The sequence below is a fragment of the Bos indicus genome, chromosome 26 (genome assembly GCF_029378745.1).
Source record: "Bos indicus isolate NIAB-ARS_2022 breed Sahiwal x Tharparkar chromosome 26, NIAB-ARS_B.indTharparkar_mat_pri_1.0, whole genome shotgun sequence".
NCBI lineage: Eukaryota > Metazoa > Chordata > Mammalia > Artiodactyla > Bovidae > Bos > Bos indicus.
This window is the reverse complement of record NC_091785.1, coordinates 5,226,627-5,253,902: the sequence shown is the minus strand read 5'-3', so window position 1 is coordinate 5,253,902 and position 27,276 is coordinate 5,226,627. Positions and strand designations below refer to the sequence as shown.

General features: G+C 34.4%; 1 protein-coding gene across 1 annotated transcript in view; it reads right to left on the bottom strand.

Moving 5' to 3' along the window:
• PCDH15 (protocadherin related 15) overlaps positions 1–27,276 on the bottom strand; it is a 1,036,870-nt gene that overhangs the window by 365,372 nt on the left and 644,222 nt on the right. Inside the window, exons 10-13 of the mRNA XM_070780422.1 lie at positions 25,981–26,093; positions 13,341–13,547; positions 2,533–2,667; positions 973–1,122 (exon numbers count right to left, since the gene is read on the bottom strand). Coding sequence (XP_070636523.1) covers positions 973–1,122; positions 2,533–2,667; positions 13,341–13,547; positions 25,981–26,093 — 605 coding nt within the window. The remainder of the gene's footprint in view (positions 1–972; positions 1,123–2,532; positions 2,668–13,340; positions 13,548–25,980; positions 26,094–27,276) is intronic.

Below are 27,276 nucleotides of genomic sequence, written 5' to 3'. Positions count from 1 at the left end.
CATACACACAGTCACTTTGAGAAGTACTAGAGTTAACTATTCTCCAGAGTTCTAAAAATCTTCAAGGAAGAATATTACTACTTCTTTACAATTTATACACAGAATATTGAAAAAGAAATTTGAGATAACCTGCAATTCACTAAAATGTAGTAAGTACAGCTAATGATAAAAATGAGACAAATCAAGAATAAATATTTTGCCAGATTTCTGTGTTTTCAAATATACCATTTATTATAGAATCTTAATTTTTCTTGTTGTAGTGATTCCATTTTAGGTTCAAGTAATCAATGTCTAAGAGTATTGTCCAATAACATAGTTCTTTGTATTTACCACTAAGGGAAATATGGGCTTCCCTGGTAGCTCAGCTGGTAGACCTCAGTTGGATTCCTGTGTTGGAAAGATCCCCTGGAGAAAGGATAGGAATACCTCTGCAGTATTCATGGGCTTCCCTGGTGGCTAAAATGGTAAAGAATCCGCCTGCAATTCAGGCGACATGGATTCAATCCCTGGGCTGGGAAGATCCCCTGGAGGAGGGCATGGCAACCCACTCCAGTGGTCTTGCCTGTAGGATCCCCATGGACAGAGGAGCCTGGCAGGCTACAGTCCATGGGTCACAAAGATTTAACCCATTTTCACAATAGTTTAAAATAATTTGAAGTTTTAAACTGCATGTTTAATCCTTGAAATTTCAGTATATTACTGTATTCACTTTATTATGTTCAACATAATTTAAAAAAGCAATCTATAAATAGGTCAAATTGTTATTTGTGTATCTAGTTAATTCTACTTTAAAGTACATATAGGTACACTTTCATTGAAAAAGTAAACATAAATGTAAATCTTTTTAAGCTAAATTATGCCATAGGATAACCCTGAAATTCACTTTTATTTCTTAAGCAATTTCTTAACCAATGCATTGTAAAATACCAAAGGAAAGAATTGTTTCAAATATATCCTCATATGGGTAATTACCTGTATGACACTGTCCCCAGGATTCATATCTGTATAAACATAGACATCATAGGATATTTCAGGGAAGGTTGGAGTGTTATCATTTGCATCCATCACCCGAATATTGACAATAACTGGCTCACTTTCTTGAACACCATCAAATGCTGTTATCTTTGGGGGTAGAAAAATAAATTTAATAGAGAAGTCATGCAAACATAAGCAGTACAGAATTCACTCCTACAATTTGAAAAGTTTCTCATATTTTTTACAGTTTCAAAAGGATACTCAAATGTTTGCTGATAAAAGGAAGTAATAAAACTATAATAGTACATATAATCAAAGTGTTTTAATGTGTGAGGAAGCAATTGTGTAGGATTCTGCTTGATTTTTATATATTGAATTCCAATCACACTTTCAATAACCTGGTATATAAAATGTTCTAGAGGCTTGAAATGGGCCAACATTGCTAATTCTTAGGAATTAACTATTTAACCTTTAAAAAATGAATAGGGAAATACTCTTACATATTTTGTATACAATGCAATAGTTGCTTTTACAGCAACATGCTTATATAATCAAGAAAGTATGTGCCCTAGACATGTAATATTATTTTCTAATATCTCACAAAAATCACAAATTTTAAAGGCCCCATTAAGAGTGACATCTTAACTATATTATTAACTTTTAAAGAAAGTCTCACAAAAAGTCAGTGCTCTAACAATACCATTGTGGTCCTGAATGACTTCTGAAATCTACTCTGTGTCTAAGTTTTAAGTGTAGATTTTAGGTCTTCTGGAAGCTCTGAGTCTGCTGTATAAGTTTCTCCAGAAAAAACAAACAAACAAAATTCTTACATAAATTCCGTTTCCTATATTTTTCTATCAGCTCATTTTTTTCCCTATATTTGAATAAAATCTAGCTAAACTCCCTAAACTAAACTCCCTTTTACCCTCTATTCAGCCGCCAATCTTTCTCTCTGTTTCTTTCTCTTTCTCCTCTAGGTTAATCTAACCTAAGAATCCTTGTTGTGGGGGCTGTCCTGTGCATTATGTCTCTCGGTATTGTCACTGTCTGCCCACCAGATGCCAGTAGCACCTTTTCAAAAGAGGAACCAAAAATGTCTCCAGAAATTGCAAAATGGTGCTGGGCAGGGTGGTGGGAGCAGGAATCTTCTCTAGTGAGAACCACTGGCCTAACCCTAAGACAAACCTAAAAATGCAATAATAATAAATATATAAACAAATTTAGAAAATAATTTTTACTTTGTTGATTCAACTTTATAATACCTAAATTTAAGTCAATTGTGAGTGGATGGTGAAGAGTGAGACTCCCTTTTTTTTTTTCATCTCAAAATTTATCTTTCTTCCATTGGAAGGAATAGTAATAAAACTATATAAATTGAGAAAAAAGAAATACTTTTGAGGAAAAATTTTATTTTTCATATTATTTGTTATTAATTGAAAATACTGCATTTTTCTTTTCCAGTCATTGACCTTTTCAGTTTTGAACAAATATCTCTTTCTCTTGCATACATATACATTTATATGTGTGTGTATGTATATATATATGAAATCTCTTTACCGAAAAGGTGTAAGTTTGCTGTTCTTCCCTGTCCACCGGTTGAAGTAAGGTGAGGTAGCGAGTGATTCCAGTCTGTGTGACAGTAAAGACTGAAGTGTAATCATTCAAAAAAAGGTGAAGCTCTGGGTCTTTAGTCTTAAACAAAAAAAAGAAGCCATTATTTAAAATGTTAATAAACAATATAGTTATTAGTTCATTACCTGGAAATTCATTTTTCAAATTTATTACAAGTATAACTGATTAAGAATTTTCTAAAGAAAAGAGAGCTTCAACTAGAAATTTGTTCAGAGTTGAGTAAAAACTACCCAAAGATAATTACTCATTTGTGGAAAATACTTAAATAAGTACTGGTATAATCAATGTGAATAAAAGCAAAAAATAATAGGAGGAATAAGACATAAAACAGTCTAATTGAATATGTTCTTACTGATTATTTAATATCAATATTTTCCAGAACTTCACTGGACTTGAGAAATAAATACATTCAAGAAAAGGAAACCGAAGCCCAGAATTTTAGCTGTAGAATTTTACAGTTACTTCATTTGTAGAAATAAACTGCACACATGCATATTATTATTATGTTCTCATGTGTAATGTAAATTAGAAATAAAATTGGTTATGTATAATTCATTATAAATATTATGCTTGTTCTTTCTTATTTTAATGTAAATATTCTCCAGGGGGAAACATAATATTTATTTTGATTAAAATGTTTCTGATGATTAAATTCAAATATTTGAATTGGCACGTTTCTGATAAACAGGTTCAGTAAAAAATGATATATACATAAAATGAAAGTGATTGCAAAAGTTCAAAACACAGGTAATTAAGTAGGCATTAGAAATCCTTCTCAATCTTATTGCCACTCTGAAAGATAAGGTATTAATATCTGCAATTCAGAGAAAGAACATAAAATGGGAAGGCTTGGATTGGTATCTGCATAGTGGAAAAGAAGGGAAAGTGCAGTGAACAAAAGGGGATTATTGAGAAAGTGTGGACTATCAGGAAGGCTATAAAAAGTAAGAACATACAGGGAGGTAAGGTGTTTCATAAATTATGGCAACTTTAAAAATATTATGGTGTGAAAGGTGATTTAAAATCACAGGTTACTTTTCTATCAGATATCATCAAAGGCTGAGGGCAGAGTAGACAGTGCAGAATTGTTAAACATATTGTTGATTAAAAAAATTAGAAACTGCCATTTAAAAAAATTTCTATGTAGAAGTGAGAAAGTTAAAATGCATAATGCTATATTAAAAGGTGTGCATAACTTGACCCACAGACACTTTATACCTACCTAAAGTTTCAATATGTGTATATTTCAAATAACCTTGGAGTGAATAGTTTCATTTGAACCTGACAGGTTATGTATTTACAGCATCTCCTTAGGAGATATTACTTAGCCATATCATGGCAGCTTTCTTGTCCACAATTTCGACATGAGGTCAGTGTGCTATATTTATCTTGGAATATTAAAAAATGCTATAGATAATAATTTTCCATTGATCCATTTATTATAAAATAATCAAAGTTGTTAAGAGTTGGAAAAAATAAAGAGGCTTCACACTGACATTATATTCTAGTGGACACTTCAGCTGTTTTCATTTCAGTGTCATAATCTCAGCAGCTCAACATGGATAGTAAGCATGGCTGGAATATTTGGTTAAATCAAATATGCTATTTAATAAAAGGCTAAATTATTTTAAAAGGTAAATTGTAAAATGCACATTAAACATACTTTAAACCACATTTTGGGGATTCTTATTATGTTTTAGAGCCAATTGTAATAAATTCAATTATTATTTTTAAATGATCACAAATTTTAGTTAGCATGCATTTTCAGTTAAAAGAAAACTCAATAAATACAAGTAACTTCTCTTTTTTAGTGTTTACCTATCAAGGTAAAATCACTAGACTTTTAAATTCATATAGTTTTTTCTGTTCTCTGACTGTACCAACAATGATGCCTACAAGTATAGCTTCTTTAACTCATATATTTACACTATAAGTAATCTAAGTAGGGCAAGTTTTGCTACATGATTTGCTCACCAAATGTTTACTTCTTTTTCTTCATTCAAATCCATCAGTCATTCTCTATTTCCTTTATAACTAACCCTCTCTCACTGTCTCTTCTTCCTTTCAACTGTAACCTCTGTTAGTAAATCTGTTAGATATATTCATTCACATACTCAGCACATTTTAAGCATTTTTCATGTGCTGTGATAATGCAATACTGTAATGAGTGCTGGGTTGTAAACTAGCACATGCATGTGTGACTGTGGTATGATTGTGTCGCAAACCACACTATTTCGTGTATTTATGAAAGCAACAAGATTTTCATCATCAAGTGCTTTCCATTTGAAGGTGATATACACACCAGGACTTCATAAACAGGCTCTCATACTTAATAACAAGAAATACTAAAGAATTGTTGATAATTTAATTGTCTCTATTTCAAGTGCTTTTATAATAACTAGCTAGAATACTAAAATAACATTTCCCAGAACTGCAGACTGTTTTATGTAAAAATATACATATAACATAATGCATAATGTTAACATTGTACATGGCATGTTACAGCTTATTCCAATCTGCCTTGCACAGTGAATTTTTGGTTAAAATATAACTTTTGAAACTAATTAGTGTTCAAAATAGTAACCTTTTAAAATCTGTATATGTGTGAAGCATGCATAGATGCTATGGGTGAATGAGCATTTAGCTGGACAATCATCCAGTAGTCACTCAAAGTTTAACACCTTAGATTCGTTTGTAATGATAACACTAGTTTCAGGTATGGTGTACAATAAATGTAAATGGAAGAGAATACTCTGATAGGGACAGTGTATTTTCGGTAGTCCTTGTCTCGATTAACTTATTTAAAGTAAATATCAATGTTCTAGATCAAAATATACACAGAGGGCTGATTATTACAACAACTTTTTCCCAATAAACAGTAATATTATTTTCTCTAAAGTATACATTACGTAGATACCAAAAGCACAATATATTAGTTTGTTGATTTGTGTATGATTTTCTGGGAGGGCAAAATAAACTCCAATATTTATTCACAGCACAAATAAAATTAATGCAAAAGTAAGCAAAGGTAAACTAACACATAAAAGTACAATTTAAAAATCCTACCACATAGAAGAAATATGTTCACATATGACAGTCTATTGGATTTAAAACCAATTTTGGGTTTCCAATGAGACTCAAAATATGATATAACAAATTCATGCACACACAAAATAATATGCATCCTCATATATATGCACACACAACACAGAGATGTATATGTACATATAAATAAATATATATCATATATATAACTGCACACTTATGTGCATACATATAAATTATAAAGCATAGCAAGAAAATGACAAAAAAGTTAATCTCATCTGTCAACTTGAATTAGTTGACAGTAGTTTTCAGAAGTACCTTGTTTAAAAGGTTCAACCCTCATATTAGGATCTTTGAAAGAATATGATGAATTATTAATGGTTCATGAATTTAAAAAAATAATAATTACACAATCTTTGAGTTTACATGCAATTTGAATTCTACACAATTTCATACTACTATTACCAATAATATGTAAATAAGTTTAGATTGCATATATATGTTAATAATTTTTAATAAATGATAAGTAATTGTTTAGTTTTTTTTTTAGTAGAACACAAAAGAACAAGGAAGTGAATCACAGCAATTAACAAAAAAACAAACACAAAATTAACAACTTGTACCTACAGGAACACCACCCGGCAGAACCTATATGCAAATTAAACATTAAATGAAAAACTGTAAATGTAAATGACCACAAATATATATATGACAAGTATAACTAGTAAAAAGCCAACAAACCTCCAAACAAACAAACAAAACCCATTTTCCAGTTCATTTAAACTAACAGCTTTTTTGCAGGTGTATTTTTTTCCCTAATATTTTGACACATCATAACATAGGTATGATAGTATAGCAATATTTATAAAGTATATATGCACATTTTACCATTGAAAGTATAATGTATTACATTTCAAGGATACCTTTATTTTGAAATAGTAGCACTATATAGTGATGAAAATTGATTTGGAATTATAAATGGATCACTGCTTTTCTGAAAGCTAAAGCATAACCTCTATTGATTATTATTCTGTTATTTTTTTTAATATCTAGAATTCAATAAGCAATTTTAGTGGTTCTGCCAAAGAAAACCTGGTGGTTCCAGACATGCCTCTTTTGCAATACTTGCTCTATGTGTATTCTGGACTATTATAAAACTATGAGGTAAGAATGGTTAAAAAAATCATAAATGTAATTCATATGTATATTACATACATGCATATATTTTACACATATATGAATGTGTTGATATTTATATATCTATAAGAAGGAACGTTAGCACAAATATTGTTGTCTGCGTTTTTTACACTTTTCATGTGACTTGAGATTCCTTCAGAGAAGTCAATGGCACCCCACTCCAGTACTCTTGCCTGGAAAATCCCTTGGATGGAGGAGACTGGTGGGCTGCAGTCCATGGGGTCGCTGAGTCGGAAACAACTAAGCAACTTCACTTTTCATGTTCATGCATTGGAGAAGGAAATAGCAACCCACTCCAGTGTTCTTGCCTGGAGAATCCCAGGGAGGGGGGAGCCTGGTGGGCTGCTGTCTATGGGGTCGCACAGAGTCAGCAACGACTGAAGTGACTTAGCAGCAGCAGCAAGATTCCTTCTGACTCAACATCTACATGCTAATAACACTACAAATCACCAATCTCTGCTCTAGTTCCTAAAGTTTTGTCTTATTTTCTACTGAATCGAACAGATAAAACAACGCAATTTTTGGACAAACAGATCCAAGTCTGTCTCCTTCTTGGCATCTGCCCTGTGGCATAGCTGTGCTCAAGAAAACCAACTCCTGCAATGATCACTTCTCTTCGTGCCTGATGCTTTATCTCCATTCTGTTTGGTAATACCTGTATGAGGTGATGTGTCTTTGTTTTTATTCTTAAATCCTTTATCCCCATGCTGATTAAATTCACTAATATTGACATTCAAAAACTGCTAGAATTTATCATGTAGTAAAATTCTTGCCTGCAAACTAAAAGGGCCTTTAAGTTTTCTTTTGTTAATATAGATCTTAAAATAGCCTCACAATAAACGTATTTTACTTTTGAGAAACAAAGAACACTTGGCTTAAGGGAAAACTCTGATTCAGAAGCAAGTAAATTCATCTTCAGACATATCAATGACTAATCTTTAATTTATATTGTGTACTGACAAATGGAAGGTATAAAGAATAATGGCTTAGTTACAAGAATGCTGGCTTCAACTTAATGTGATAAAGAGCTTTCTAGGAATTAGTTGTCTAACCATGGAATGGGCCATACTCTGAAACAGTTAATTCAACATCAGTACAATTGTTGATACATATACCAAGATATTCTCATTCCTTTACTCATGCCTGGACTTACTAGTTCATTAAACAATTACTAGAACATACTAAGTTCTGGGAACAGTGTAAGATCTTTAGGATACAAAAGTTATTAAGATTTAGGATCTATCCTCAAGGGATTTAAATTTAATGATGGAAAAAGATACATGCAACGATGTAAATAGAACTTTAGAGAAATCCACCAAAAAGAGACATGCAACTCAACAAAGAATCATAATCTAGAAAAGATTCTTAAGTGAGAGGATATGTGCATGCTAAGTTGCTTCAGTCATGTCTGACTGGGGACATTATGGACTATAGCCCACCAGGCTTTTATCTGTCCATGGGATTCTCCAGGCAAGGATACTGGAGTGGGTTGCAATGCCCTCCTCCAGGGGATCTTCTCAACCTAGGGATCAAACCCACATCTCTTAAGTTTCCTGCACTGGCCGGCAGGGTCTTTACCACTAGTGCTACCTGGGAAGGCCCAAATGAGACGATGTCTGAGCTAAATTCCAAACACCGAGCATAAGTTATCCAAACTAAGTTGTGTAGTGGAAGATGAAAGATTTCAAAAAAGAAAAAGTAAGAAACAAAAGGTAATGAGATACACAGCAGTTTGGTGTAACTCAAGAAACTACAAGCAGTACTTCCCCAGTGGTCCAGTGGTTAAGAATCTGCCTGCTAATGCAGAAGACACAGGTTTGATCCTTAGTGCAGTAAGATCCCACATGTGAGGAGGTAACTAAACCAGCGTGCCACAACTACAGATCCCGCCCTTCAGCCTAAATTTCTGAGCCTGCGTGCTGCAAGTACTGAAGCCCACATGCCTAAGAGCCTGTGCCACACAACAAGATAACCCACCTTAATGAGAAGTTCACAACTAAAGACTTGCCCTTGCTGGCTGCAACTAGAGAAAGCCCAGGGGCAACAAGTAAGACCCAGTGCAGCCACAAATAAATGAAAATTTTAAAAATAAATAAATAAAAGAAACTATAAATACTTGCTAAATGTAAATAGATGGAAGCAGGACGTTTTAGAAAATGTTCAGATTATCAAGTAACAGAAAGCCATGTACATGAGCTTGGAATTTCTTCTGCAAAGAATTTAATGCAGCAAAGTCATGAAAGCATACTACACAGAGGTCTAATGTAGTCAGATTTGAACTTTGAATAAATACCTGTAGTAGCTGAGTGAAAGATGGATTTGAGTAAGAATAAAAAAAAATAGAAAATGAGGAGGCAATTTTAATAAAAGACAAATAGGTTGTAAGAGTGGAGAGAAAAGAGAGTCAGGAAATATTCAGAAGACGAAACCGGAAGATTTTAAATATTTCTTAATTGTCTCAAAGTGAAATTGAAAGTTGCTCAGTCGTGTCTGACTCTGCATGGAATTCTCCAGGCCAGAATTGTAATTACAATTACAATTGTAATTGTAATTGAAAGGGTAATTGTTCCCTTCTCCAGAGGATCTTCCCAACCTAGGGATTGAACCCAGGTCTCCTGCATTGCAGGCAGATTCTTTACCATCTGAACCACCTAGGAAGCCCAGGAATACTGAAGTGGGTAGCCTATCCATTTTCCAGCAGATCTTCCCCACCCAGGAATCAAACCAGGGTCTCCTGCATTGCAGGCGGATTCTTTACCAGCTGAACTACCAGGGAAGCTCATAAGGTGATATATTTGCTGCTAAAAAGTAAATGAATTCACTCTAAAAGTAAAATCTTTTCATCTACTATTTTAGATGAAAAGAATTGTTTGCATTCATTTAGTATTTTGTCTCAAGTAAATAAAAACCAAAGACAGCTCCTACGTTTCAAGCTAGAGTGGCACAGTGAAGTGTAAAATCAATTCCTGAAGAAGGGACTTTAACAGAACATTTCACATAGTATAGGAAGTGGGATTAAACTACGTTTAATATTCTGTGGACTTAAGAGGATGGACTTAAATAATAAATATGGCCAGATAGACATTGTTTAAGTATTTGACATTTCTATGAAACATATTAGTTATGTTTCTCTTCATGTACATGGCTTCATCTCAGGGAAATTTTCTCTCCCTCTCCATCATCGCCAGCTCCAAGTGAAGGAGCTGGCCAAGGCAGTAGTGATTGCTATCTTTTTGGGTCATTGGTGTTTGAACAAAAGGCAGAAACTAGTGAATATAAGGCTATACAGCTATCACATGGAGGAACTACGAGTCAAGTCTAAGTTTATCCAGCTCCAAAGCACAGACTCGAAAGAACTACAATGTGCTGTCCCACCCCTTGGAAATGTCCGAGAGTATTTAGCAGACTAACTGAATTGTAAGTCTCCAGATCAGAATTCCAAGTAGTGTTTTCCAAAGGTTTCAGACCAGGAGCTCTCTCTACCCTAACTCAGTAATAACTTGAAGTCCCACTGTCCTTTTCAAAGCCCCTTTAACTCAATTTTAACATTTGCAATTTTAAAGTGAATGACAATCCAGGAAAGAATGTGTGCAAGCAAGCACAGGGCTTAGTACCCAACCACTAAATAATATAAATGCATCAAGAAACTACAAGTACATAAATTTTGCTATTTAGGGAAAAACTAAAGCTACAATTTTTTCAGGATTTAACCTGTGTTCTTGTGTTCATGAAAGTGCGACTTAAGCTATTATGTTTCTAAACTGACTAGTCACTGCTTAAAATGATTATGCATTCAAAATAAAAAGAAAACAAGAAAAAAATAAATCCACACCAAAAGCTGTGGGACATCACCAAGCCTAATATATACATTAGCTTAGCCTGGATAACACTTCTTAAATTGGCTCTGTGAATTTTCTAGTGAATTTTCTCATGTCACTAAATGACATGAGACTCATGAAACACATTAAACCTTAGGAGATCCCTAAACCCTCTCTGAACTGGGATGTTAAACTGTGTATATATAAGCACTTTAACAGGAAGAGTTGAAAGCATTGACAGCTGTTAACATAGTCAGCCTACAGTCAGAATGTATAAAACTGAAAAGGCTATTGATTTTAATCAATAACTTTCTTTCCCAAAGACCTTGGCTCCTCCTCCATTTACTAACTCTGTGATCAGAGTAAAGGCAGTATTTAAAGTTGTTTTAATTTCCCCTTCTGCAATATGTAAAATTCACTATTATGTTTGCTATGAGATTTAAGGGAATTAATGCAAAATAAAGCGTTTATTATATTTTCTGGCAGGTATTGCCCTTTCATGAGGCAGAGGAACTAAAGAGCCTTTTCATGAGGGTGAAAGAAAAGAGTGAAAAATCTGGCTTAAAATTCAGTATTTAAAAAACTAAGGTCATGGCATCCAGTCACATCACTTCATGGCAAATAGAAGGGGGAAAGGTGTAAGAAGTGACAGATTTTCTCTTCTTCAGCTCTAAAATCACTGCAGATGGTGATGGCAGGCATGAAATTAGAAGACAATTGTTCTTGGAAGGAAAGCTATGACAAACCTAGACTATCTATTAAAAAACAAAGACATCACTTTGCTGACAGATGTCCATATAGTTAAAGCTATGGTCTTTCCAGTAGTCATGTACAGATGTGAGAGCTGAACCATAAAAAAGGCAGAGCACAGAAGAATTGATGCTTTTGAACTGTGATATTGGAAAAGAGTCAAGAGTCCCTTGGACTGCAGGAAGATCACATCAGTCAATCCTAAAGGAAGTCAACCCTGAATATTCACTGAAAGGGCTGATGCTGAAGCTCCAATACTTTGGCCACCTGATGAGAACAGCTGACACGGGAAAAGATCCTGATGCTGGGAACGATCAAAGGCAGAAGGAGAAGAGGGAGACAGAGGAGGAGATGATTGGATGACATCACTGGTTCAATGGACATGAACTTGGGCAAACTCCAGATGGTAAAAGATAGGGAGCCCTGGCGTGCTGCAGTTCATGGGGTTGGCAGGTATTAAGAACTCAGTGTGAGTCAGCTATTGTTAAAACAACAAGTGAGGGAGATTGAGAAGGACAAGAAAGCTAGGATGAGAATAAAGAAAGCAGAGAAAGATACAAAGAGTAAAATAAAACATTTACTGAGAAATGGAATGCACGCAAGAGATGTCATAGACTTTGCTAAAGGTTACAGTTTTTTTTCCAGAAAGAGGAAAGAAATCTGGAAGTGCTCTTGTAATTTACTAAACTGTTGACAAAGCTCCATGTTATGAGATTTTAGGGACATTCTAGACCTATGCTGTCCAATTAACAACATGTGGTTATTCACATTTAAAATAATTCAAATTAAACAAAATGCTAAAATTACATTTCAGTCTAGTTACATTTCCAGAGCTCCATAGCAACACAGGGTTGCTACTGTGGCTACTGTGGTGGGCAGCATAGCTACAGAATATTTCCACCATCACAAAGTTTTATTAGATGCTATTGACGGGAGAATTTGCTAAGTTGGAATTTTTTAAGTTGCAAGTGACAGAAACGTATGTTAAAAAAAAAAAAAAAGATATGTTGGGTAATAATGGGGTAGGTTAGAGGATAAAAGGAAAATCTTTAAGTATTAATATAAATCTGGGGATGTTGTAACCTAAAAAATGGGGACTTAGGAAGGACTCCTCTCTGTGTGTCTCTGTCAGACTTCGTTCTCTCCCATTGACAATGAGCTTTCTCCATGATGTCAGCAAACCGGGCTACAGAGAGTTCAGATTCATTTCCACTTTAATACATGATGCCACAGTCTTCCAATTCCCTTTTTTTTTTTTTCCTTTCAACCCCTGGTTGGACTCAGATTGGACTGGTAAAGATTTTCTGTCCATTCTTTGTAGCAGTCACTGTAGCTAAGGAGGTTAAAATACTCTGATCTGTTCAGTTTGGACAATTTCCCACTGCTTTATCAAGTGTCAGTACCAGAAAAACAGAGGACAATGATGCATGGAATGGAAGAGTGTTAGCATCACAACAGTCACTGGCAGAAGTGTGAGGGGGTCAGCTGCCCCAAAATGTGTTTTCTTTAGTAATATAAATCTCAGAAAAGTCTCCCAAATTGCATCCTAGAGCTGCTTCCATGACTTTTTATTCTTATTGTATAATGCCATTATTTTTTCCCTGTCAGTAATAATGTAGTTTTCAATACATGTTAATTGGAAAGATTGTTCTGGTACTTTGGCAAACTGCAAGTGAAACACTAATTTCCTTCTTTCTACTGAATATCTGCAAACTGAAAAAGAACAGTTTCTGAGTCAAACAGTATTTTCTTTTATCATAACCTTGATAGGGAATTGAATTACAACACTAAGATTTTCATTTATGCTGACTTTTTTCTCTATTCTATAACTCATCCAATTATATCTTTATTCTACCTCCTACTGGCATACATATACCAAGAGACGTGTTAACAAAATAAGAGCAAAAATCATATTTAACTTACATCTTCTATATCCTTGTCCAGAGCTACAATTCTTAGAGGGGTGGTCAAATTCAGACTGTCAGAAATAGTTGCTCCCACTGGAGCAGATTCCAGAATATAGCCTTGATAACTAGCCATTGTGAAATATGGGCTCTGATTGTTTTCATCCAGTATCTCAATATGTAGACTGGCAAAAGCGGGAAGAGGATGACCATTGTCCTGTTCAGCCTAAAACAAAGTAAAAAGAAAAAAGATTAAAACATTGTATGTTATGGAATCCTTTTAGAGTGCCATTTTTCATACTATATATAAGGATTATCTTTTCAACTGGTATCATTACAGAAAAAACCACTTTAAAGTTAAAGAACCATTGGAGAATGTGAGGAAATGGAAGTCCAGAGAGGCTTCATCAGTTTTTGCCTTCCTGTCCCCCAATCCAGTGTATATTTCAAAAAAAGAAAAAATAAATTACTGCAATCAATTTTCATTATCTGTCATTGCACATTACTAGGGGAAATAATAGTGCTTAAATAGTTAGAAGATCCAACCAGTCCATCCTAAAGGAGATCAGTCCTGGGTGTTCTTTGGAAGGACTGATGTTGAAGCTGAAACTCCAATGCTTTGGCCACCTCATGCGAAGAGTTGACTCATTGGAAAAGACTCTGATGCTGGGAGGGATTGGGGACAGGAGGAAAAGGGGACGACAGAGGATGAGATGGCTGATGACATCACCAACTCGATGGACATGGGTTTGGGTAGACTCTGGGAGTTGGTGATGGACAGGGAGGCCTGGAGTGCTGCGATTCATGGGGTCGCAAAGAGAACTGAATTGAACTGAAATAGTTAGAAAACCACAAAGTGAACACATTTGACTGAATTGCTGATAAAATATTTAAGTAAAAGAGAAAAAGATTCATAACTCAGAAAACCTGTTGTTTTTATTTTTGTCTTTTTCATGTCTTATCCCTCACTAATAATTAAATCCTCAAATAATTCAAAATTCTACATAAATTTAACAGATTAAGTCTACATTTGTTGCCCATGGAAAGTCTTCAAAAAACCCTTATGAAGGACAGAGACAATTTAAATAAAATATTTATTTTTAGTAGCAGTAGAAATTTAAATATTAGTTAACCATAAATATGGAGAAGGCAATGGCACCCCACTCCAGTACTCTTGCCTGGAAAATCCCATGGACGGAGGAGCCTGGTGGGCTGCAGTCCATGGAGTCGTGAAGAGTCAGACACGACTGAGCAACTTCACTTTCACTTTTCACTTTCATGCATTGGAGAAGGAAATGGCAACCCACTCCAGTGTTCTTGCCTGGAGAATCCCAGGGACGGGGGAGCCTGGTGGTGGTGGGCTCCACCTATGGGGTCGCACAGAGTTGGACACGACTGAAGTGACTTAGCAGAAGCAGCAGCAACCATAAATATATTATTCAGGTAAAATAAATGTTCCTGCATTCAGAACTTTTTTTTTTTTTTTTTTACTTTTTCAGCTATTAAGAAATTGATGACAATTTGTTTCCAATAAATTTTACTATGTAATCGCCACACATGTTATAAATGGGTGAACACCAACCTTTAACATCAGCTCTCAACATCCTATTTTTTTTTGGTTTGCTTTTAACCATCTTACTATATGTCTATCCAGATATTTTATAAGGGAAGATTTTATCACAACTGACTTCTATAAAATCTTCTCCAAACTTTAGAAGTAATCATTGACATAATTTAGTGACATACATATACCAAGAGATGTGTTAGATATATATTTCAAAATAGATTCAAATTCTGTTATAATTTTTATTGATATGTTTCCCCCATTTTTGCAGTAGTTGTATTTTGAAACCATCTAAGAGTTAAAGTTAAATCTTTTCTTTTAAATCCTATAGTGCTTTCCTCTGTAATACAGTGGCATTTGGCCATGAAAGTTTATAAGCAGTTTGATACATATCTCTGTTTTATATCAGGCCTCTTTTTGTCTTTGTTCAGTCGCTCAGTCATGTCCTCTTTGCAACTCCATGGACTTCCGTATGCCAGGCTTCCCTGTCCTCACCATCTCCCTTAACTTCACCATTGAGCCTCTAGAAGATAATTTTCTCTTTTTCCTCTTGTAATTTACCAGTTTTATTCATTGGAGGGCAGGTGACAGATCACAGAGATGTTTGGTAGTATCAGTGAGTTTGCACCAGGAAAAATCATTTCACATTATTATTAATATTAGATATTTAAATACATTTATGCTAATTATAACAATGAAATTATGATAATTAATAAACCCATTGTTAATCTTATATAAAGAATAGATTTAGAAGAAAAAATACTTTGTTTTTTACCATTTTCATAACTTTTTCAATATATTAGATTTCCTTTATAATGTTATGCAATTTATTTTCTGGATTTAAATTTTCATCTGAGAGCAAATTGCCAGAATGCTTCTGGGCATAAAATGTTTATGAGCCCCTGCTCTGCATTAAAGACAATAGTACTGGAAATAATGTGTAACCTTTTATATAACATTGTATTCTTCTCTCAGAACCATATGTGTTCCTGACACCACCAGCCTAGATAAGTTCTTTCTGTATCCAGCTGTTGTGATTAATTTGTGCTGAGACTTGGATGTTCTAGAAATTCCCCCTGTAACTTAGAGCAGGCTTTCTGGACACAGCTGACCAGGGTAAAAGGTACAGTCCCTGGCTAGAAAATATCACCTTTCACTGTAGGAGACTAATTGATCCATATGGGGTTCCAACCCAATGACCTTTATCTGATTGAAGCAGAACAGTTCATACACACAAGCCATTTTGAACAAGAGGTTTTCTCTCTCCTTTATTTTGTTTCTAATTGTTCTGAAAGTCATTATGTTATATCCTGGACACACTAGTAATGCTATGAAAAGCAAAAAATTTATAATTTGCCCCCTTTCTCTAATACACATACACAATTTATGGATGGTGAGGGAAAAACAAAAAGCTAACTATATAATAATGAAAGATTTTATTTTACATTCAACTCATATGCTGCTAATTTTTACTGACAGCTGTGAAGGCAGGAAAACATGTATTATTTGCATAATGGAAACAAAATGATCCAACAAAAAGAGGAAAAAAACTAAATTAGATCTATGGAGACAATTGATTTCCCCATATCTTTAAAAATAACGTGTAAAGGCACTTTCTGTTATTTCTCTAAGTTTAGTTTGCTGTTAACATGACTACTATTTTTGGATTGCTACTATATATTTTGCCCTCTTTGGGGTATTTCGGATGTGCCAACTAGGGTTTCTGTCTCCAAAGTCCACATTCTTAATCTCTATGTTATTTTGGCCCTCTAAATGTGAAAATATATACTTTCATGTTGATGAAAAAACAAAAAGGTTAGTTTTATGTTAAAGGCCACACCACATCTAAGTCCTATACAGAGTAAGGCCCAGACTCAGGTCTCCTGATTTATGAGAGGCTATAAAAGACACTTACTCCTTGGAAGGAAAGTTATGACCAATCTAGATAGCATATTCAGAAGCAGAGACATTACTTTGCCAACAAAGGTCCATCTAGTCAAGGCTATGGTTTTTCCTGTGGTCATGTATGGATGTGAGAGTTGGACTGTGAAGAAAGCTGAGTGCCAGAGAATTGATGCTTTTGAACTGTGGTGTTGGAGAAGACTCTTGAGAGTCCCTTGGCCTGCAAGAAGATCCAACCAGTCTATTCTAAAGAAGATCAGTCCTGGGTGTTCTTTGGAAGGAATGATGCTAAAGCTGAAACTCCAGTACTTTGGCCACCTCATGCGAAGAGTTGTCTCATTGGAAAAGACTCTGATGCTGGGAGGGATTGGGGGCAGGAGGAGAAGGGGACGACAGAGGATGAGATGGCTCACCGATTTGATGGACGTGAGTTTGAGTGAACTCCGGGAGTTGGTGATGGACAGGGAGGCCTGGTGTGCTGCAATTCATGGGGTTGCAAAGAGTTGGACACGACTGAGTGACTGAACTGAATTGAACTGAAGTGATGTAGGAACATTCACCACATGATTATCTTAATTTAGAGAATGTAAATGAATATCCAAATGTAAGATTAATGGAAGGAGAGAAAATTAATAGATACTCCAGAGAGAATTACAGTTAAATTATGTCACTTAATTTAATATTATTATGCTTTTCTGTTTAAAGGGCTCATGCATGAAACCTTTCATCCAATCATCTCTTCTTCTATGTAATAAAAATAGGAATTCTCAAAAGTCTGACATAGTCTGCTCCTCTGTAGTTGCTAAGTGAATGAGATGAGAAGCATGAAAAGGCAGGTCACGGTAGTATTTAAAAAATCACCTAATCCCATAAGATAACCTTATTTATATCTACAAAGCCTATCGTTACGAGTTAAACATTATATTTAAAAGCTAGGTTTTACTTGGCGAATTTCTGGGCATGAGTCCCATTTTCAGTAATGAAACCAAAGTAAAACTAAAGCCAAAACAGAAGTATACAAAATACATTATTTAGTTACTTTGAAGAGCAAACCATTAAGAGACACAAACTACCTAATTTTCATTATCAGAACAAGCAAACATTGATAGCCTCGTAGCTCCCTGAACCAGAGGGCTGAGAATGCAGAATAGCTATTTTCCCTGCTGGTTGGTGGCAAGCAAGGTAAGATTCCATGATCTCTAGTATGCATGCGAGCTAAGTTGCTTCGTTGTGACTGACTCTGAAACCCTATGGACTGTGGTGTGCCAGGCTCCTCTGTTCGTGGGGTTTTCCAGGTAAGAATACTGGAGTAGGTTGCCCTGACCTCCTCTAGGGGATCTTCCTGACCCAGGAATTGAACCCATATCTCTTACGTCTCCTCATTGGCAGGTGGATTCTATACCACTAGCATCACCTGAGAAGCCCTCAGATCAAAGATTATATTAATATTGCCAACTAATTAGTAGTTACAAATAAGTGTATACTATTGCTTCTCGGCCTTTCTTATACAATTATATTGCTTTAAAACTTAATAAATTACTTTTATTTAGAGTTCAATACTCTAAAAATTACAGAATTAAAATATAGAATAGCGTAGTACATTAAAAAATCCTGTTTATAACACTTATTAAAAATATTTGAGTACTTAAAAAACCATGAAATATTTTATTAGATAAAACACAACATGTTGTTCTGTATATTATATGACTGATTTGTTTGTAATGTCACAAATATAGTAAAGGAGTGCATTCCTGTTTGGAAATAAATACATTTCCTATTTGACAAAAAAGAAAAGATATCTTTACCAGGAAGACTGTGAATAACACACTCCCAGAGGGGTTTATAATATGACAAGAAAATCATATTCACACATTTTTCATCTAGAAAATAATTTTAAAGTGAAATATATTTTATCTTCATTTCATGTGAGAATTTGCCCACTGTGTTTATAATTTATCACAATGAAAACATGAATTCTTGGAGCTTCTGTATAATTTTCAGTAATAAAAAATCTTTTTCTTTGTTTAGATTTTGAGATATAAACTGACACTGGAATGACTAGAGCAGTTTTGAATGATTTAAAGAAGAAAACCCAGTTGCTCTTGGGAAGATCACAGATTCAGAAAACTCCCACTAAGCACAAATATATCAGACTATTTGGCTGATAGTTGAACATGAGAATCATCTTGGCCATAAACAGCAAGGCCAGGCATTGACAAAATATGATCATCATTGTGTAGTAACATTTTTCTGGAGTGCTTCTAACTCATGCTGTCTTCCCCTTATTTTGCCCTGCATTCCACTTCCTGTTCAGTGAAAGTCTAGGCTGGATTCTGATTTTATTCCCACAGACTATTCTCTCCACTAGGAGATGCCTCTCCTAAGGTGTTTCTGTGAAGTGCTTGACTGGAATAGACCATCTGGAATATCTGAATTTTAAAAAATCATCAATATCAAAAAATCTATATCTATGTGGGTTATTTATCAGAATCTAGAAAATAATGTGTGAGAGTTTCTTCTATATACTAGTCCATTCTTTAGGGGAAAAAAAAAAGACACAAAAAAAAAAACTAGTGAGAAAAATTGTTTAGTTTTCAAGTTTTTAGATATAACTTTTTAGTTTCATTTTCTATACAGCAACCAAAAACTATGAAGAAAGGTTACTTGTGGACTACCATGTAGGAGGGTTAAGGTAGTTTCTGTGTGTGAGGGGCTGTGTCGTGGGGAGATATGGCAAGGACTTCTCAGAGAGAGGCTTTCATGTGAACATTTTTACAATATTTAGTCTTGCTGTTGTACTCAGTGACCTTTGCAGACAAGAGGGCCTTGCCAAATTCAAGGGACTGTGACGAGAATGGATAAATTGCTTTTCTTTTTCCAAACAGTTGCAGGTCACCTTCTGAAGAAGGAAAAAGGCCAAATAAAATCTAACCTCTGTGTGTCTTTTGTCAGATTGCACATTTGGACAGCCACTATCTTCAAATGCAATATTCTGTTTCTGTTCTAACTATCCCAGCTGGATGAATAACAACATGAGAAAGAGGGCATCGTATATTCTTTCCTTGTATTGATTTTCATAACTGATATAATAGTTAATTGATTTAGCTTAGTACTTAGAATTTTTAGAAATATGAACAATCAGTAGTAAATAAAAGGATACAGTGTTCTTTATTAGGAAACAAAAATAATGTGTTATGTGATAATCTACTAGATTGAAAAAAGTAGAACATAAAATGTAAAGATCAATATCTGGCAAATGTATTAAATATGTCAGTGGATTTCTGAAAGTGTATTATTCCTAGAGACATCCATGGAGGGGTGGTTATTTTACTACTGATAAGAACTAATACCTGAAATTTCTGTGGGATAAGTTTCCTAAAATGTATCTAGGACTTTCACTCTTAATGTTCTTAAACTTCCTTACCTTATAGATTTTGCTATTGGGCAGAGAAAGCAAGTTTACTTTTCACTTAACTGCTAAACTAAGATGTAGGATATGTGTGTATTTTATTCATTCAACATAAATCTGTAAGAATAGGGAGTGGCATATATAGCTAGAATATTTTCAGAATTGTGAAAGTATGTTATTCATAGAATTTGTCTTTGTTCCTATGGCTAGACAACATCAGCTCTGTTTTTTTTTTTTTTTTCCTTATCATAATCCTGGCTCATTGAATATCCTTATTCAATCTTTCCCAAAGAGAGCATCGAAGGTTTTATTCTCTCCTCTTAATTTCTCTCTCTCTTTTGATAAACTGACAATACATACACCATAGCAGAAAGATAGCAACTTATACTTCACAATCTCTATAACAGATTTAATGAATGTTGATAGGTCTCTCATGTTCATGGGAGATGTCATCCTTTTTATTTTGCGAAGTGATGACTAATAATCTGTGACTTCCCTTCTGCCTCTAATACCTGATCTTTAAAATCAACGCAGTTTTTCTGTTGGAAATTCATGTAGTAGGCAACATTTTGATTGGCTTGAAGGCAACATGGAGCAGCCTGGTCTAATTTTTACTTTAGCAATACCTATTGGCAATATGGGGAGATAGGCGGGATGCATGAAGAAGAGACTAAAACCTTAGAGATAACTTGTGTGAGACTATGGGCCATGAGGATGAAATGTAGAGAACTGCAGGGGGCAGGGACAGTTGGGGAGACATTTAAGAGAAATTCTGGATAGGATTTGAAAAGTGACTGGATAGGTCCATATAGGATCTGGTGTTTCAGAAGTACTGGGAACTCCTAGCTTGGGTGACAGGTTGATTGTCATATTATTAATCGAAAGAGAGAAGATGAGGTTTCAAAAGGTTAGACAGTTTACTACATTCTTAATTTGATTCAACTACAAAACACTCAGGGCATTTGGCCAGCCAGTAATTAGACATACGGATGTAGAAGTCAGAAGGGAAATACGTCTAAAAGCATCATTTTCATACTTGTGACTTCCTTGAGGCAGTGCTTTCAGACATTTCTGTCTCCTCAACACCAAGCAAAATGTCAGGCCCCTACTGCGCACTCAGAAAGGATTTAGCAAACTGAAAAACTAGCAAATGTCATGTGACTTACAGACAGTGAATGCTAGTTTCCCATTGAACTCCTGCGAAGTTAAGTATAATCGATATCATTATTAAAATAGAGGCCAAATATTTTCTAGAGTTGTACTATTAGACAGTCATGAGCAGGATCAAGAGTTATAGCAGCTGTTCTTTTAGGCCTCAGTCATCTCTTGCATGCTATTTCCCTTGACTCTCAAATTACTAAAGCAATGTAACTCACCAGGAGAACTGGCACATTAACTCCACTATTAAGCTTTTCAGTTTCAATTCTGTGGCTCATTTTCTGTGTAATACATATACATATATGTATAGATAAAATGTATATATCTGTGTTTTATATATATATATGTATAATATTTTTAGAAGGAGTATTGTTTGCTTATTTAAGTACAGTAATAAATAGCTTTTAAATGTTAGTCGTTCAGTCAGGTCTGACTCTGCAAACCCATGGAGTGTAGCCTGCCAGACTCCTCTGTGCATGGGATTCTCCAGGCAAGAATATTAGAGCCCTTTTCTAGGGGATCTTCCCAACCCAGGGATCAAACCCAAGTATCCCACATTTCAAGCAGATTCTTTACCATCTGAGCCACCAAACTGTCTTAATACAGATATAGCTCCCCCCACCACCAGGGATTTAATTTATTGGAGAAGTTCACTGAATTTCTATTCTGGACAGACACAGGATAAAATCTGTCAAATACATACACTTTCAAATGTATGTATTTAAATGCAATGAAGATGCAGTACCATGTCCAGCAGCCTGAAAGTATGTATGTGCCAGGGAGAAAACCAGTATAAGAAATATTTATTGAGCACTTTATATGCTGTGCATGGATAGGGGTATGGCCTTGGGCCGCAATGTTGAAGAAATACATTGTTTAATACAATGTGCACTCCCTCCTATAAAGGTCAAGAGAAAATAAACAGGCAAATCCTGTATAGACTGATCAAAGCTACCACAGGGAGGCACTTCCAGTCACAGGCCATGCCTTTCTAGAGGCACTGACGGTCTTCTTAGCATCTGAAGCATCAGTGAGTTATCAATGTGAATTAGACTGCTGATTTTTAAAGAGAAAGAGAAATGACTAAGGAAGAAAAGCAAATTCCTGGAAGTTAGAAAGAACATGATGAATTTAGGACAGTGCAAGTGGCTTAGTATGGTTGGCATAGAAAGTATACACGGTGACTGATGAGAGCTTAGTGTTAACTATGTCCATTATGTGGAGAGGAAGGAAGTTAAAGGTCAGCCTGCTATGCAGTATAAGTTGGTCAATGAACAACAATTTGAAAATCAGAAGGGCCATGATACAATGATATTTGTGATAGCATCATGACCCTTGTTATTAGTTGTTAATTAAAGAGATTTAAATTAAAAAAATATGTTTGAACAACTGAGAGACAGCGAAGTATTAATAATTTATTCATTTGATCCTCAGATGCCCAGAGTGTAAATATATGAAGTATAAAAATATAAATATATTTAATATTTTTTTTAAAACTGCACTTATAATAATGAAAGTGAATGCTCTGAATTTTACTAAGACATTCCATGCAAGAATTAATTCATTTTCATCTAGAATCTAAAATGTGCTTTCATGTTTCTATTGCATAGTTGTTTTTTTGCTGTATAACAACGGTGATCACATAACCTTTCATCCAAACTGGGACACTTTTGAAGATGAAAGAAGTGTTATGAATAATTATACAAGAACAATAGTCATAAATATGAACTGTCCTGGGCAAACCCAGGACTGGCTATGATTCTTGTTCAAAATGTGTATTTCATTTTAAAGTATACTTAAATTATTGGAGTTATGTAAAATTTGAAATGGGATGTTCGTTTTGAAAAGAAACATCTTTGTCTCTTTGAATTAGATGGGTTTTAATCTTTTAATATTCTATAGTTGGTGAACTATCCATCTTTTCTTTCTAGTTTCACCTTTCATTGTTTTTTACCACTATAATGAATAAATCACTGGCAGAAATAGATAAAATGAAGATGACAAATCTCTTCTTTGTGACACTTACTGGCTGTTAAATGTGCATACAGCTTTTTAAAGTAGAATTCTTCTTCAAAGTCTAGAAGAGGATACTTCATTTTATTTTTCTTTAGCCTCAAAAACAGAAACTGGGGTCAAGTCCAATAAAAAAAATTATGGCCAATGGAAAATGAAGCATTATTAAAATAAGAAAACAGGAAGAAATTGAAAGACTTACTACAGAGGAGAACTACCAAATTGTAGCATTTCAACGGATGCTTATACAAAGACACAATACTCAGCTATTATTCAAGCAGGTGGCATATTATTATTCTTACAGATTGATACCTTTGCTTATTATCCCCTTGGATGCACACAGAACAATAATTTGAATCTAATAATGTCTGTAGAAATTTCCATTAATAATATAAATTGTTATTAAAACATAAAAAATATTATCTGTGGTCTGTTCCAATTGATTTTGTTTCTATAATTGATGGACTGAGTTTCACTATACCTGGGTACACCAGGACAACTGACTTTGATAATAAAGAAAAATAATTGATTTCAGGTTTCAAACGAGGCAGTTTGGAAACAGTGCTTTGTCGTTTCTTAACTCCCACAGAGTACAGCACCACAGGGCTCCAGGTAGATCCAGAGGAGACAATGGATACACATTTTGTAGTTTTATATAGTCCAATGATAATTAAAATTGTGCAAGGTGAATCTCATCCATCACTATTTCAAACAAACGGTAAAAGAAGTCTTTCTTTGTTGAATGACTCCCAAACTCCTCCTGAATGAGATCTAAGGAAATTGCAGTTGCACACAAGGTTTTCTCCCTGCTCCTGCTCTGTACCTCACTTCCCTGTTAACTGCTTGTAGCCTGGTATGTCATGCCTCCAAGATTTCACTTCTGTTCTTCCTTATGTTCAAACGTATTTCCCAGTTTTATTCATTAGCCAAATCTGTCCAATACAGCGAAATTTAGCTTGGGGTAATCTCCAGAAAATCTTCCCTGAGTCCCCAGATTAATTTAAATGTCCTTAATCTGTGCTTTGTTAGTGAGTTTTACATTTCCTTCCTGTTAGCAGTTGATGTATTTGATTTATCAGCTTATATTATATGATTTCTCCTCCTTCTAGATAAACGTTCTTCATGGACAAAGAAACACTAAACAAATACAGAATCTAGAGTGTGTAATATAATTGGGCCAACAAAATATGTCCTAATTTGAGCTAAAATCAAATGTATCTCTGTATTACTGTTTGCAGTTGCTCTGACAGATAATTAAACCCAGACAGCCATTTCTAAGCAGCTGCATCTTAGTGAAGTAAAATAAGTATGGCTTTAGCTTAGATAAACTTAAATTTGAATTTCAATCCTGCTGCTTATTAATGATGTAATTCTGATTCAGTCACTTGCTATCTGAACTTTAGTTTTCATACTTGTACCAATAAGCAAAGTACTAAGATTGTGACTACAACTCAATGAAAAATATACATAAAACATATATGACATACGTGCTCAGTAAGCTTCCTTCCCTTACTTTCTTTTAACACTTTAAAAACATTTTTAATGTCACAGGGCTGCATATCTATTTTTTGTATGCATAGCCATGAAAAAGTCGGACAACACACACTAGATTTACTGCATATCCTTCCTTATATTTGTTCTTTTACTTAGAATGCTCTTCTCCCAGGCCCTGTCTCTACTTGGTAAATTCATATTATTCCTTTGTTAGGCAGCTCAAGTCTTACCTTCTCAGTAAAGTCTTTAAGAACTAACTAACACATCATATGGGTTTCCACAGTACCTTTTTAATGATTTTATTGCAATATAGTAGATATTAAACCAAAACTGTAAGCCAAATAAATTCTCTTAGCTTTGAAAATTTTTGTGGTCTAGGATCCTCTTTCAGATTAAAAAAATAATGAGACATATATTAAAATAATTTCTGGACAAAGAAGACAAAGCATAACACATTGTCGCTCAGTTGTGTCCGACTCTTTGCCACCACATAGACTGTATTTTACCAAGCTCCTCTGTTCATGGAATTCTCCAGGCAAGACTACTGGAGTGGGTTGCCATTCCCTTCTCTAGGGGATCTTCCCAACCCAGGGATTGAACCCGGGTCTCCTGCATTGCAGCCTGATTCTTTACCATCTGAGTTGCCAGGGAAGCCCCCATTAAAATAAAAAAAATATATGTATATATAAATCCAGGTACTTTTAAAATATATTCATTGGTTAAGAATTTGTGGTTAAAAGCTAAATCCACTTGGTGAAACAAACAGACAAAAACCAAAAATCAAAACCTAAACTAAATGTTAGAAGATGTGATAAATTATAGTATGTAAATCATATACCTTTGATTAGGGTATTTATTACATATAAAAATATTCAGTATTTGAATAGCAGTTTAATATATAAAGTTATGTTAAAGAAAAAAAGCAGCACCATGTATTCTAACTGTTGCACTTTACCATTTTAAAGAAAAATTGGCTAATTGCAGTTCAAATTAATTTTCATTTTTATAGAATAAAAGCCCCTACAGTAGTTGCTACAGAATTTGTTGATAAACACAAAAACATTAGAACATTAGTTATATTTATAAACACAAGAACATTAAGCAATTCGGTAAATTTACCTTAATAACCAAATCAAATTTCTGGTGAAAGTCTCTATTTACTGGCTCCAGGAGACTAAGTTCTGCAGTCCTAGGATGCATATGAAAAAATCGTGGGTAATCCTCAGGAGTCCCTGAAAGACATTGACATTTCAGCACACAATAGAGAACAATAAGTAATATGTGTATCTGCTTTATCTATCTCTTTTCATTAACTGAGGAACAAATTCACAAATTCATTAGTAAATTAAGTTTCAAAATTATGCGTCTAAGGAAAACAGATGAAAATGTGGTTTATCTCTAGTTGGTTTATGAATAAGGGGATGACATTACTTCTTGTTTGGATGATTTGCCAAATACCTTTTATTAAGTGAAATCTTTAATTTGAAGCTTCATTACATAAAAGAGATATTAAGTTCATTGATAATAAATTTTGAATTATAAAATTGTATTTTAATGGTACATACATTTTAATTATAATCTGCATGGTCTTTCAACATACAGCAAAAGATGACTAGTAATTTGTACTAAATATCAAGTTGCTTGAATATTAAAATGAGAATATTCTATTACAGCTGGACAAACATGTTTCTTAAAATAAGTATTCATCTAATTATATCAACCACTTTAAATAAAAAACATTAAATATTAAATAAAATATTTTTATTTACTTTACTGTCTAGAGAGGATATTTCTAAAATTCAGCCATTTTAGTGAACTGAATTTTTCTTAAATTGTATCATCTTCCTTTGTATAGTACAACATTCTTTTTCTCAAAATGAACACAAAGTGTAAGTCAAATCATATAATTGTGGAATATACGCATTTGGCTTAATGATAAAGATAAGAATAAAATACAACATGACTGCCAATTATTAAATCCTACATTGTGCTATGAAATAGAGGAAAACAAAGGAATGGGAAAGACTAGAGATCTCTTCAGGAAAATTAGAAATACCAAGGGAACATTTCATGTGAAGATGGGCTCGATAAAGGTCCATACAGAAATGGTATGGACCTATAAGAAGCAGAAGATATTAAGAAGAGGTGGCAAGAATACACAGAACTGTACAAAAAAGATCTTCATGACCAAGATAATCATGATGGTGTGGTCACTCACCTAGAACCAGACATCCTGGAATGTGAAGTCAAGTGGGCCTTAGAAAGCATCACTATGAACAAAGCTAGTAGAGGTGATGGAATTCCAGTTGAGCTATTTCAAATCCTGAAAGATGATGCTGTGAAAGTGCTGCACTCAATATGCCAGCAAATTTGGAAAACTCAGCAGTGGACACAGGACTGGAAAAGGTCAGTTTT